General features: G+C 32.7%; 1 protein-coding gene across 2 annotated transcripts; it reads left to right on the top strand.

Moving 5' to 3' along the window:
- Positions 1 to 8,723: 8,723 nt before the first annotated feature.
- On the top strand, positions 8,724 to 12,684 carry LOC131153118 (heterogeneous nuclear ribonucleoprotein 1-like). 2 transcript variants are annotated; one of them, XM_058105184.1, is made up of 5 exons: positions 8,724 to 9,083; positions 9,197 to 9,309; positions 9,837 to 10,059; positions 10,587 to 11,793; positions 12,143 to 12,684. In XM_058105184.1, the coding sequence occupies exons 3-5, from the start codon at positions 9,838 to 9,840 to the stop codon at positions 12,154 to 12,156; spliced, it is 1,443 nt and encodes a 480-aa protein (XP_057961167.1). In that variant the 5' UTR covers positions 8,724 to 9,083; positions 9,197 to 9,309; position 9,837; the 3' UTR covers positions 12,157 to 12,684. The 2 variants fall into 2 exon arrangements, with proteins under 2 accessions (XP_057961167.1, XP_057961166.1); XM_058105183.1 differs by having other exon boundaries at positions 8,750 to 9,083; positions 10,587 to 12,684.
- Positions 12,685 to 14,347: the final 1,663 nt, after the last annotated feature.

The raw sequence follows: 14,347 nt of genomic DNA, 5'->3' as shown, positions 1-14,347 counted from the left end.
GACGATAAAATAATGAGAGAAGAATTTGGGCTACTTTGAATTTCGTCGACGAAGGGTAAGATTCGTTGACGAAATTACTTAAGAACTCGTCGACGAGATGACGTGGCTCGTTGATGAATCCCACAGTATAAATAGCCATAAATTCATTTTAATCACAGAAAATGAGCGCCGCTCTCTCTCTACCTTTATGGCTCCTCCCTCATCTCTCTTCGATTTTGGCCCCGTTAGTCACCGGATCGACTATCTGAGGTCACCACAATGCTCCTGGTAAAGTTCTCTACAAGTTTGCCGGAGCGAATCGTTGGTGAAACGAAATTGGAATTCATTTTAAATCTAGAGTAAGGTCTTTTATTTAGTTTTTGGCCTTCTAACAGTTGTAGGAAATGATATAGACCAAGAAATATTGATATTTTGTTCTGACAAATGTGGTTTTCAGGGTGTTGAGTGGAGAACCCTAGGGGTGTAGGACCCGTCACAGAAAGGGGATTTTAGCAGAAATCAAGTAAGGTAAATATGCTATGCTAGGGTTTTAAGAATATTAACAAAGTTTACATAGATACATATATACCTGTTATTATGCAGTTTTTACAGAATGAATGTTTTAATGTTGTGTGGCTTGAGTAGATATTTACCTGATGTAAAATCTATATAGTACTTCAACATATTATGTTATATAGCATGTACATACAGTTACTCATAGATGATTAACAGACAGATTTATATAGACTTTATTCAGTTCAGTATATCATAGTTTTTACAGAATGTTATGTTTTCTTGAATACTATAACACATAGTTTATAAAAACAGATTATACAATTATAACATCGAGATGCTACAGTTACTCATATTTTACAGTATTTATAGTACAGAATTATACCGTAATGGTTATTTTGGAAACATAATGAAAACAACAAAGGTATATATATATAGATGTACTTATATAGTATCAGATCCCTGTGGAGACATTACAGACATATATAGTTTACAGAGTACGGTACCGTTGCTATATACAGATAGAGTGCAACCACATATCTTAGATAGTGTGTGGGTACAGTCTAACTGTGCTCAAAGAGGACGCAGCTCCCCAGTACACTGGGTAGAGGGGGCCAGTTAGACGAGGTAGCAACCAGTCCCGTGCTTAGGAGTGGATGCAGTTTGGCCAGGCTGAGGTAGTGTAGAGTATGATGACTTACCTGGAGGGTTGACCAAGCTAAGTCCCGCCTACGGGCCGCACAACCCTGTTATGAGGGGTCAAATCATGACATACAGAGTCCTAGGGAAAGAACGCAGTTATGTATATGTAAACAGTTTTATAGCTTTTATTGTATATAGTATGATGTAGCACTATGAATGATAGAAAGCTCAGATGACACAAATGTTTTAAGATATTATACATGTGTTGTACAAAATTACCAGATTATGCAATTTTTAAGTACTATTATTATTATTTTATGACTCGGTCACCGTACACTAGTAATAGCATATTTTCACTTACCGAGCGTCGACTCACCCCATTACTTTAACATTTTTCAAGTGAGCCAACTAGGCGAGTAGATCAGGCTCGCGGATAGAGATCACTTGGTTACCCTAGTTATAAGGTAAGTTTTGTGTAGGGTTTTGTATTTTTGGGTAGTTGACACTGGAGAGAGAGATGTATTATGTAGCTATGGTTGAAAATACTAAATTCTGGTATTGTATATACATGTATATGTGGTTATGTGATTTATGTTTTTCCGCTGCATAGGGATGTCCATTACATGCAAGTATTTGAGTAATTTATTATTATACAAAAATGCTGAAAATTTTGAGGACGTTACAATGGCCCAAAGATCACCTCGGACCAGTCATTATAAGAGAAGTGAATAAAGAAAAAAGGAAAAAAAAAAAAAAAAAGGCCTAGAGGCCACCTCAATCCAAGCATGCGAGGTACAGAAAAAGGGTCAAAAGGCAACCATCACCATAATCCAAGCTTCCAAGGGAAAGATTTGGGGGGTGGGGTGGGTGGGAAAGCCGTTTTGGTATAAGCACAGATGATGCAAAAAAAATGACCCAAAGGCCATCTCAATAACAAGAATTGAGCTCCACCTCGATATAAATACTTAATGTCCTCTCAACAAATGGGAAAATTGTACATAAAGGTCAAAAGGAAAAACTATCATCTTCTAAAATGTGGAACTATGGAATACACTCTCAAGCCTGAAAAAATGCTCTTTTGAAGTTCAAAGGCCATCTTGATGTAAGCATATGTGATGCAAAAAAATGACCCAAAGGCCCCTTCAAAACAAGAACTAAGCTCTACCTCGATATATATATATACATACTTAAGGTAGAGGTTAAAATGAGAAGTCTATGGCAATTAATTAATAGGGATGCCTCTTAGTCATCCTCAAGTGATAAAAAAAGCGTAAGTAACCTCAAAAGGAGTTAAGAAGATGAATAAACGGTTTGTAACTTGTACACTAAAGCAAAAAACCCAATTAATGAGGGACATTAAATCATTGGGTGTTCGACTTAGTGGAGGCTCACTTATGAAAGGGGAGGTTGAGAATAAGGTAAGGGACACTCTAAGAACTGTTGTCATGATTAACTAAGTATATTCTATGCAAATTCTATCTTATGTATCAAATTTGTTAATAGTCAAACTCGAAACTTCTAATATAAAAGTTTCAAACTCTAGTCATTGGGATCGAAGCCCCCTAATGTGTTGTTTGGTTCATGGCATCTTGATGCCCTCGAACATCATGACTTCCGGGAATTGTGATGCCCAAGATATAGAATTCTTGAGAATATAGGATCTTCATTGTAAAAACCCAAAAAAAAGAGATATAAAAGATTAATAGAATGATTCCAAAAATAATAATAATAATAATAATAATAATAAATAAAAATAAAAAAATTAATTAAAAAAAATATATTAATTAATTAATTAATTAAAAGAATTAAAAAAGAAAAAGAAAAAAAATTAATTAATTAAAATTTATTTTTATTTTATTTATAAAATATATTATTAATAATATTAATTAAATATATTATTATTATTATTATTATTATTATTATTATTATTATTATATATATGTTAAATCGCCTGAAGCTTCGATTCCTATTTTAAATTCAACCCCCCCTATCATCTATCTTCTTCTTCTTCTCATTCTTTTCTTTTCTTTTCTTTTCTTTTCTCCTCCTGCTCCTGCGGCCTTTGAACATTCTCTCTCTCTCCTCTCATTCTCTCTCCCTCTCTCATCGATTTCGTGATGGATTTTCGCCCGATCGAAAATCCAAAAATACCACTGGACTCCATTCGCTACTGCCGTCATTTCTACCGGAGCGGATCGGTGGTAGGAGCGGCGTAAGCGTATTCCCTAGGGTAAGCCATTTCCCCCTTTTTCTTTAATTTTTTGCAAAATATAAGCCCAATTGACGAACGGACACCACCACGAGAATCTAGGGATGATTCTCTACAAGTCTAGTGGGACGGAATTCTCGTGGGGGTGTCGGGCCAAAACCCCAAATTTGGGGTGCGACGATTATTAAGGGGCTTATTTTCAATTAATTAGCATTAATTTAGAAATGCTAAAATATTAAGCATTTGGGACTGAAGTAGGATTTCTGGAATTTAGGACCCGGGTGAGCGCCGCAGGTCTAATTTTAGGACCCGCAGGCAAAACTTGAAAAATTAAGTGGGGATGTTAAATAATAGTTTAAATATTAATTTGAGATATATGGAGCCTAGGGAAGGCTAGATGAGTATTATTTTGGAGAAATAAATTAATTAATCTGGAGAAAATATAAATTGTAGGAATTAAATTTCAGGCGCCAAGGGCGTGAAATTTTGGGTCCTAAGGAATTTCTTAGTAGGCAGGTAAGGGAATAAATTAAAGCAGTAATTTTTCATACAAATTATTATTGATTATGAGTAAATTTATTTTCAGAAAAGCATATGTTATGTTGTGTATTACGAATGAAATGTACGATTGGGAAAATACTGCTATGATGATTAAAATGTATAGGTATGTATGAGATGTAAGGAATTCACGATTTTAGAATATGAAGTATGACTTTTAACAGCTTATGTGTGGCATGAATATTATTTTATGTGAAATGTATTATGATGTGAAAGATTTTACGAACCAAGCATGATTTCAGGTATTATGAAAATATGAGTTATGTTGTGATGGTTTTGACGATTATGTAATAAATGATGTATTTTCAGTATATATATACCTGAAACAATTTTGGCGCGAGGCCATATATTTATGTTATCGGCACGAGGCCGTATCTATGTTTTTGTCGCGAGGCCATATATTTATGTTATCGGCACGAGGCCGTATTTATGTTATTGGCGCGAGGCCATGTATTTATGTTATCGGCACGAGGCCGTATTTATGCTATCGGCACGAGGCCGTATTTATATTATTGGCGCGAGGCCATATTTACTATGATTTTGGCGCGATGTCATATGTATGATTTCAGCGCGAGGCCGTATCTATGTTTTCGGCACGAGGTCGTAATGATGTTACGTGTGATCATATATTATATGTTTTCACAACCAGGATGTTAGTTTAGTTCAAACCAGGAGCTCGGTACCGTAGCTATGGGTTAATTTTGGCACGAGGCCTTATTAGTGCTACCGTCCCACGAGGGGATGGGAGATGGATAGTCGATGTGACTTTCAGTAGAGTGTGGACGTCCACCTGGCAGTCCGGACCAAGGTGTGGCGGGCTCATCGTACTTACAGACATATTTGATTCGTCAGTGGTCGGCCAGCCATTGTCGGGTCCCGCCTTCGGGCTGCACAACCAGTCATGGGGGGTAATACATGACACCAGCTAGCTAGTCATCTTGGGTTTGTTTTCAGTACTACAGTTATAACAGATGACTTTATGTATGATATGATTTAGTAACAGATGTGAAAATATATGTTTACCCAGTACGATATGATTATGTTTATAGAATTATGAAATGTACTGTATACGTACAAATGCATTAAATATTCATGTTGCCACACAGCTGTATTTAGTTTATTTTCCCTTACTGAGAAGTGTCTCACCCCCAAACTTAATTAATTTTTCAGGAGCTCCTGAGAGACTGGCGGGTCAGGGCCGCCGTTGAGCTAGTGAGATTACCCTGTGAGAAGGGTAAGATTTTGTAATAGCGTCAAAGTTATTTTGTGTTTGACCCTAGAGATATTTGGATGTATGTGAGGATATATAGAATGCTCTGGTATTATGTTTTATAATTGGATGTTTGAGATTTTATGTTTACTGCTGCTAGGTTTTCCGCTGTGTTTGATAGGTGTTCCCGCTACCCACGGGTTCAAGTTGACCATTTTATTTATTATGTGATATTTTATGTTAAGAAATTGAGGGACGTTACATTCACCTTTGATTTAAAAGTGACATGCAATATTTCATGTTTCATTTACTCTAGAAATGATGATAAAAAAATCAAATTCTATTTAAATACCCTTTTGTTGGACAAGTTATGCTTCACCAAAAATAATTGAAGAAAATTTATACATGATATTTTAGCATAAAATTTAACAATACAAAGATTTTCTTATAAAAGTTAACTATAACTTATTCATAATTTTTTATTTCTGGCTTTCTTTACCACATTTCCTTCTTCTTCTTCTTCTTCTTTACCTACTATAATTTACTTGCTCTATGTACTTGAAATGACAATGAATAAATTCAACATACAATAAACAAATATCTTCAAAGGTCTTATTTCAATTTTAATATTTTTCAAAAATCATTGTCATTACCATTCACATAAAAAAAATTTTAATTAAACTTTATCTTGTTTCCTCCAACATTAAAATACTAATGCCGTCCCCATCTCATCCTAAGATGCAAAAAGTATTTTCTTCTTTAAGGCATTAAAGTTCAAAATTTACATCACAAAAATATCACAAAACATTGAAATTTACCTTAATCTATCTTTATGTAATCAATATTTGCCTAACATTTGTTAAATGTATAATCATACCAAGTTCCGATTTTTCGAAAACCCCCTCTCTCTCTCTCTCTCTCTCTCTCTCTCTCTCTCAAGCATGTGCAATTTACATATTTATGTTGATGAGCCCATCTGTTGTATTCTTTGGATGAGTGGGCACACAAGCAATCCCTTCTGTCCTTCACACGTCTCATACTTTATAATTGTTATTCTTCTTTCGTTTAATACAAATTAAGTTTGACATGAATTGATTTTTGTGATCATCATTTATCTTAAATATATCTCTATGATTCTCTTAATATTCTAATTTTGCAGTTTAGCCCTTGAACTTGCAAACAATTTGCAGACGTACCCATATGGCCATGGTTCAGTTTTTACTCATGTGTTACAGATTGAATGGTTTGATATTACAGATATTAAATTTTGATTTTAATTATTTACGTAAGAGTTGCGGAATAATTTTAATTTTTAATAATTACAAATGCGTCGCATTATTTTTCATCTTTAAAAAATCTTATACGAATTACAAAATAACGGAAGGATATTTTGAATTTTCTATAAATTGAAAATAATTTTTTTGTAATTTTTTAAAACATAAAGAATAAAAAATGTGTTTCACAATTTAAAAAAGCCCTAAACAGCTTTTTTTTCTTTCTAAAATGCCCATATATTTATGCAATAATTAGTCTTTTTTAAATAACGGAGCAAAGTTCACGATGTTATTAATGCTTCGAATGGAGAGTCAACCAGTTTACATTATATCAATATTGAAAAATGTAGGATTTAATTTTAATAATTAACAATTTAGAAACTATATTAGAATTGTTAATTTTGTTGTTAATCTATTAATTAGTTTAGTTGTTAATTTGTTAGTTATTATTTCAGTTGTATTTTTCATTTCATATATTAGTATAAATACTAGTATAAATATTACCGTAAAGATAACTTTAAAAAAACAAAATAATAACTAACAAATTAACAACTAAACTAATTAACAGATTAACAATAAAATTAACAATTCCAATAAACTATGTATGCAAATATTTGCCATAAAAAAAAGAAATTTATTTTTTTACTATATTTTCTTTGTATATTACATTCTATTAAAAATACAAAATTATTCTAATATGATTATCAGTTAAGAAAATCAAATATTACTTGAGATATTTTTTATTTTTTATAATTAAATATTGAATATATATATTTTAAATTTTGGTTAATATTTTTTTGGGGTTTGACTGATGCTTGAATCCTAATTTGGGGTTAATATTAAATGTAACATCCCTTGCCTCCCCATGAAGAAAGCATGTAATAGGTTTTTGAGGGACAATATTGTCACGCAAAAAATTATTATGTTCACATAAATAATGTGGTCCTACTATGTTGCAATTATAAGTTGGGAGGAATATAAAATAAAAAATGAATTATTTATCAGTTGTCCTAGACTCAATTTTGGTAAAGTAGGGTTTATCCTATAAAAGATGCCTCATATAGTTAAAGTCTAAACTATTCTTTTTAATTCAAGATCTCCTTAGTACACATTTTATGTGGGACCGTGACACTCTCCTCTTTGATCTCTGATGCACTCGTTAGAGTAGCTTACAACTCTGTATAGAATCTACCCACATGATAGTATCCCCAGGATAACCCTGATACCAAATGTAATTGTCTCATACCCAACTCTGGTGAGATATTGTCCGTTATTCTTTAATTTAGGTTCAGTATAGGCCTCCGATTAATTTATGGGTCTGCGATGTCCCTAAAGAATATCGCAATAGTTAAAGTTTGAAACTTTTATATTAAATGTTTTAATTTCAAATCATGACTGAAATAGGAGATCAACTACCTTTCTTTGTGTAGTCAACTTAAGGTGGGCCTCTTAGAAAAAAATATAATAATAATTGTGTTAATGTGGTAATAAAAATTGTCCAAAAAAAAAATTTAAATTTTGCACTATTACCATTTCTTATTTCCAAAAATCAAGGACGTCCAAGCTTAGAAAATTATCTTTGAATTTGAAATTAACCTTTGATTTTGGTGAATTGATAATTAGTGATTATTTACTTATATTGATAACATTTTAGAAAAAATATTAAAATTTTAAAATTTTAAAATATTAATCGTAGATAGATGACTATAAAAAACTTAATAGGGGATTGTAGAGAAAATAGAGTACGATAACATTTGCAAATTCATCTAACACTACACATTGAAAAAAATAATTTATTTTTTTAAAAAATTAAAACTTTATAAATAATTTAAAATAATTGTGCTTGCAGCTTAACATTTTACCACGCAAGATTTATAAAAATTAAATTAGAGTTCACCCTAGTAAAAGCCTAAGATAGAACAATTGCGACAAAGTTAAATAATTATAAATATAAATTAAATTTTAAAATTGAAAAATAATTAATGTATGTAATGTAATATATTATTATGAACATGGTTAAGTTAAAAAAAATGTTTTTCTTGCCTAGCAACAAATATTTTTAGAAGAAAAAATAATACAATTTCAATTTTCAAAAAAGAAAAGTTATATTATTGCAAGAAGCTGAACAGCCAACACAACAGTAATAATGAGTAAATAAAATATGAAGGAGGGCAATAACTGCAAATTAGCCAAACATCTAAAATATCTTTGTATGGTTAAGTAATAATTTTTTTTTTTAAATTTAAAAACAAAAAACAATTTGGAAGGAAAAACAGTAAACTTTATTTTCAAAAAAATCAAGCTTTAAAATGGGAAGTCTCCATCTTCCATCTTCTTCCCCTTCATTTCTTAGACGAGAGGATAGCCAAGCCTATCTCTCTCTCTCTCTCTCTCTCTCTCTCTCTCTCTATTTATATTATATTTGCCCATTTTAGAGAGAAGCCCATCTGCTCCAACTCACCTCTCCCTCTCTCTCTCTCTCTCTGCTTTGATACATAAAATTCATTCATTTTGTTTTGGCTAATTGCAGCGACAGTTAGTCATTGGAAGAACGTAGAGAGAGAGAGAGAGAGAGAGAGAGAGAGAGAGAGAGAGAAAGAGGGAGAGGAATAAAGGGGGCTTATTGCCCTCTCTTCTTATTATGCCTTCCCTCAGATCTTAGATTTTCTCGATTTCTCATCTGGGTTCTTCTCAATTGGTAAATTTTCACACAAGATGATTTGTTTCTCTATCTGTACCCACTGTTTTTCGCTTCCCGTTACTTTGTTTCGTTACATATTTGCCAATTCTACTTTTTTCTACAATTTTCAGGAATCCAGGATTGTGGGTCGATTGATTTTTGATCTGTGGAAGATTTGAAGTTTCTAGATTGAATCTAAACGTACCCATTTCGCATCTATTCATCACAATATTTCAAATTTCGGGTATTTGTTTTTTTTTACAAGTGACTTTTCCTCCAGTTTTAATCCACATTTTGCTGCTTTCTGTGGATTTTTTTTTTCTTTCTCGATGACAGATTGAATTGTATATTTCTCTGAAGGAAATGAAAAGCTTGAATTGAATTGTTCTTTTCTGCAATATATATTTTTGTTCTTGATGGCAGATTGAATTTTATGTTTTCACGGAAAGTTTGAATTGAACTATTATTATTATTATTATTATTATTATTATTATTATTATATTGTACTTTTTGGGTTAGATCCGGCATAGTAATTTTCCTTGTCCAATGTTTACTTTGGTTGGTCCGGAGAAAGAATTGGTTAAATGTTTTTGAAGATGAAATTTTTGTAGTTTAAATTTACTTGATCATGTTTACTGGAAATTAGCAGATTGGATTATTGGTTACGTTGTTTATTGTGGAGATTGAAGTTGAAATTTTGTATAGCTTAATTTGTTTGATCATGATTGATGGAAATCTAGCTGATCGGTTTATTGGAAATGGGATGTGTAGAATGGATATGGAACTTGGTAAGCTTTTCATTGGTGGAATTTCTTGGGACACTAATGAAGACCGCCTTAAGGAGTATTTCCAAACTTTCGGAGAAGTGGCAGAAGCTGTGATAATGAAAGATCGGACCACTGGCCGTGCCCGTGGTTTTGGTTTTGTTGTCTTCGCTGACCCTGCTGTTGCCGAAAGAGTTGTAATGGAAAAGCACATGATAGATGGTAGAACTGTAAGTGGAATTTCTTTTAACAGTGTGATATTAGAGAAATATGTTTGAATTAATATGTTTCTCTTGTCACTGTTGCATTGGAGCATTATGTATCATGATTTGAATAATTGATTTCAGCATTGTGATTATATGGTGGTTTGAAATGGAACAAATTCATAACTTGTTATTTTCTCATACTGATATGAAAATTAAAATGATGGTATCTGCATTTTCTTTTGGAGGCTCATTTGTCATGGATGGCCTCATTCAGATTTCAGAGTAAGAAATAAGAATGACTTAAGAAAGATCCAAGATATATTACCTTACCTTGCCTGCCATGCAGAGCGGGTGCTTTCAGATTCTTCTAAATTCCAAATATAAATTCATATCAGAACAATAGTGTGATGATTAATTCTTGATAATTCAAACTTTTGAGGCATTTCTAGATCAATTGAAACTTTAAATTCCTTCTGTAAAAGCTTACATCTACCTGTTTGTCATTTCAAAATATGTTAATATCATTTTTGTTATTGCACTTTCTATTTCAGGTTGAGGCAAAGAAAGCTATTCCCAGGGATGATCAACACATTCTGAACAAAAATAATAGTAGCATACATGGGTCACCTAGTCCTGCCCGTACAAGAAAGATATTTGTGGGAGGTTTAGCATCCAGTGTTACAGAGAGTGACTTTAAGAAGTACTTTGATCAATTTGGGACAATCACAGATGTTGTTGTCATGTATGATCACAACACTCAAAGGCCGAGAGGTTTTGGATTCATCACTTATGATTCAGAGGAAGCAGCAGAGAAAGTTTTGCTTAAAACTTTTCATGAACTTAATGGAAAAATGGTTGAGGTCAAGCGAGCTGTCCCCAAAGAATTATCTCCTGGGCCAAGTCGGAGCCAATTAGGCGGATACAACTATGGTTTGAGTAAGGTCAGTAGCTTTCTTAATGGTTACACTCAGGGTTATAATCCAGGCACGATCGGAGGCTATGGACTTAAAATAGATGGCAGATCTAGTCCTGTGACTGTTGGTCGGAGTGGAATTTCCCCATTTGGTCTTTCGGGTTATGGGATGGGACTGAATTTTGAGCCAGGCTTTAGTCCGAGCTATGGTGGAGGTGCAAACATTAGTTCTAATCTTAGCTATGGGCGGGGATTGAACTCTTTTTATAGTGGAAATTCTAACAGGTATGGTAGCCCCAATGGTTTTGGTGGGGGTAATGGAGGAACTGGCTCTATTTTGAGTTCAACAAATCGTAGTTTGTGGGGAAATGATAGTCTTAATTATGCTTCAAACTCAGCAAACTCCAGCCCTTTTATTGGCTCTGGAATTGGGAATAATACTGGTGCAAGTTCTTTTGGCAGTATTGGAGCAATTTGGGGTTCCTCTCCCGTCTCAACTCAAATTGGGGGGAAAAGTTCTGTTTATAGTTGTGGAAAACTTAGTTATGGGAGTGAAGACCTCAATTTTGAGTCAGGAGGCGCAGGTTACAGAAGAAATGGCAGTACCACTGGGGCACCAGATTCTTCATATGCTCCTTCAAATGGTGGTTATGATGGAGCATATGGAGACTTTTATGAAGGTGGTTCAATTTATGGGAATTCCACTTGGAGGTCATCATCTTCAGAGCTGGAGAGGCCTGTTTCATTTAGTTATGGGCTTGGGAATGCGGATTCAGATGTTATGAGTAAAAACTCTGCTGGCTACGTCGGTGGTTATAGTGTTACTAATAGACAAGCAAATAGAGGTAAGATGCATTTCTCCTTCTTCTGCCCCCCAACACCTTTTCCATTAATTGCAAGTTTGCTGCACAAACATGGGATTAAATTTAGCTAATTTTGCCCACCAAGATATTGGTGATTAGGTGAAATGGTTACACAGTTCATGAATACAGACATTTTGTCATGCCCTTCTGACTATTTTAATCCATGTAAATAAAAATGCAAATACTGAGCAATCAGATGTTTTGGGTGTGAATGCATCTTTTTTAATATCTATGACCTTTTTTGAAACTTGCTGACCTTTCTCAGTAAATGATAAACCTTACCCACCTGGAGTATATGGTATTTACATCATGTTGATCATCATTGTTTCAGGTATTGCTGCCTAGGAAGATAATCATTTCAGTATGAGAAGATTATTATAGGTGAATCAGTGAACGCCTGTGAATTTGGTACACATTTCACTTGTTGGGATATTTCAGTCTAAAGAAAATGTTATTAGAATTAATTGGAGCACTGGTTTGAAGAATTATCACCGTGAGCAGTTGCGAAGAATTTCATGCAAGGTTTGAGCTTGAGTTTTTTAAAATATAGGTTTTCTTTTTTCAGTTTTCGTTGAGATGTAAAATCAGTTTGCGGGATATAATCAGAAACTGTATCATGTGTCCCAGATGATGTGGAAATACATTTTAAAAAAAAAGGATTTTTTTTTTTCAATTTTTCCTTCTGTAATCCCAGCAAGTTGCTGGCTGTTGTCAGATCTGTTGTCTTATTTTATTTTCATTCCCTTTCCTGGGTTTCGGTTTTGGGTTTCATGGATTGTACCCAAGGTGTGGTTGGTTTACTAGTTTTAAACTCTTCAGGCCCCAGGATACATATCTGGGTTGCCCTATAATAATATACTAAATATTGATTCATTCTCTAGACTTCTTCATCCTTTGAGATTCTTTCCCCCTTCACTGTTTGTGTTGAATGTTTTTTGGTTGCGATTTTTGTCCTGGGAAACTCCCTGCTGGATATCTCCTTTCCTTCAGAGAACTTCTGAGCTAAAATTCTGAACATTTGTTCTTTTTAAGATTGGTAAATATATGTGTTATTTCTTAAAAGGGTCAGATTGTTTTTCTAAACTGTACAAATTTTGTTAGGATAATTGAATTACATGCAGGCAAAAGCTTAAATTTACATGGATCTCCACCTCTTGTACTGCATGCTGATAAGTTTCCAACTTTGAGCTTCCCACCTCTTCATACTTGTTGCAACAATTCTTTTGGTAGGGCTCACCAATATCAATATGGTGAATGGAAATGTAAATTAGGTCAATGTAAGTGGAAACTTGCAGTGGTGCAAGTGCAATTATTGTTCGACAGTGATATCCACTTTTCTTCTGTTGATTCTTTGTGTTTTTGTGGATGCAAAGGCCTTCTTTATAATTGTGTTCGTATGTTAAATATTCAAAAACTCTTGATGGAGTACCTATGGATAATTCCAGGCAATCATATTCTGCTCAAAAGATTTAAAAATTAGAGGTTTTTCTTTGTTCAAGAATATGATGTTTTAGGAATTTTAGTTCATGTAGGCTTGCTTTGGATATTTCAGTTATAGTGGCTTTTATTTTGATAATTAATTTGGGATTAATTTATAGTTTTTGATTAATTTGGAGTAATTTTGTAATTTTTGATTGTTTTTCTTTAGGTTTTCTTGGTTGCTTATAAATATAGGCTTATGATGCTGCGAGGATGAATAGTTAAGGGACCATTTGGCATCATTGTCAAAAGTTAGAGAAATGAAAATCAGAAATGAAAACCAAAAATTGGAAATAGAAACTAAAAACTAAAAACTAAAAACCAGTAATCTATTTGGTAAGCATTTATAAAACTAATACAAATTAAAAACTTAATTAAATAAATTTTTATTTTCATATTTAAATGAAAATATTATAAAAATGTGATTAAAATAATAAAATTACGAATAATACACATTAAAAAAAGTTATTATAATAAAAGTAAAATTTATTATAATTATTTTACTTACTTGTTCTACTTTCAAAATTTACTTTACAATAAAAATTTTGTTAGACATGACAATTGAAAAATAGTAAAAGTACTTTATAATTGGTATATTATTATTTTTTAAAATTTATGCATATTTTTCTTTTAGTTATATTTACATTTCTATGATTATTTAATTTTGATTTTTTTTAATTTAAATGTATAAAATGAATAATTTAGTCTAAAAAACCTATTCCTGGTTATTAAAATTTATGACAACAGATTGCATTTTGATTTTCGATTTTTTGGTAAACAGCTAAAAATCAGTAAAAGAAATAAAAAACTGGCAACAGAAACAAACATATTTTTATAATATATTTTTTTACTATAGAAAAATTAAAATAAAAAATAAAAAATAACAACTTACTTTTATCTAAACTCCATCTCTCCCCATCTTCTGCCTCTTTTCTTTGCTTTCTATTTCTCTTCTCTTCTCTTCTCTTTTAATTTTCTTCTAGCCTTCTCCCCTTGTTTTCTCTCTGTAAAGTGTTTATTTCTCCATGTCTTCTCTCCCCTGTCTTGTCCTATGTCA

This window comes from Malania oleifera, chromosome 4 (genome assembly GCF_029873635.1).
Source record: "Malania oleifera isolate guangnan ecotype guangnan chromosome 4, ASM2987363v1, whole genome shotgun sequence".
Taxonomy (NCBI): Eukaryota; Viridiplantae; Streptophyta; class Magnoliopsida; order Santalales; family Ximeniaceae; genus Malania; species Malania oleifera.
Note: the sequence above shows the minus strand (reverse complement) of the source record. Positions and strands in the feature narration are given on the sequence as shown.

What these genes read in the sequence shown, in the direction of transcription:
- LOC131153118 (XM_058105183.1), top strand. Translation starts at nt 9,838, where the DNA reads ATGGATATGGAACTTGGTAAGCTTTTCATTGGTGGAATTTCTTGGGAC. An exon ending in ACATGATAGATGGTAGAACT is followed by an intron (nt 10,060 to 10,586) that starts GTAAGTGGAATT and finishes TTTCTATTTCAG; the next exon opens with GTTGAGGCAAAGAAAGCTAT.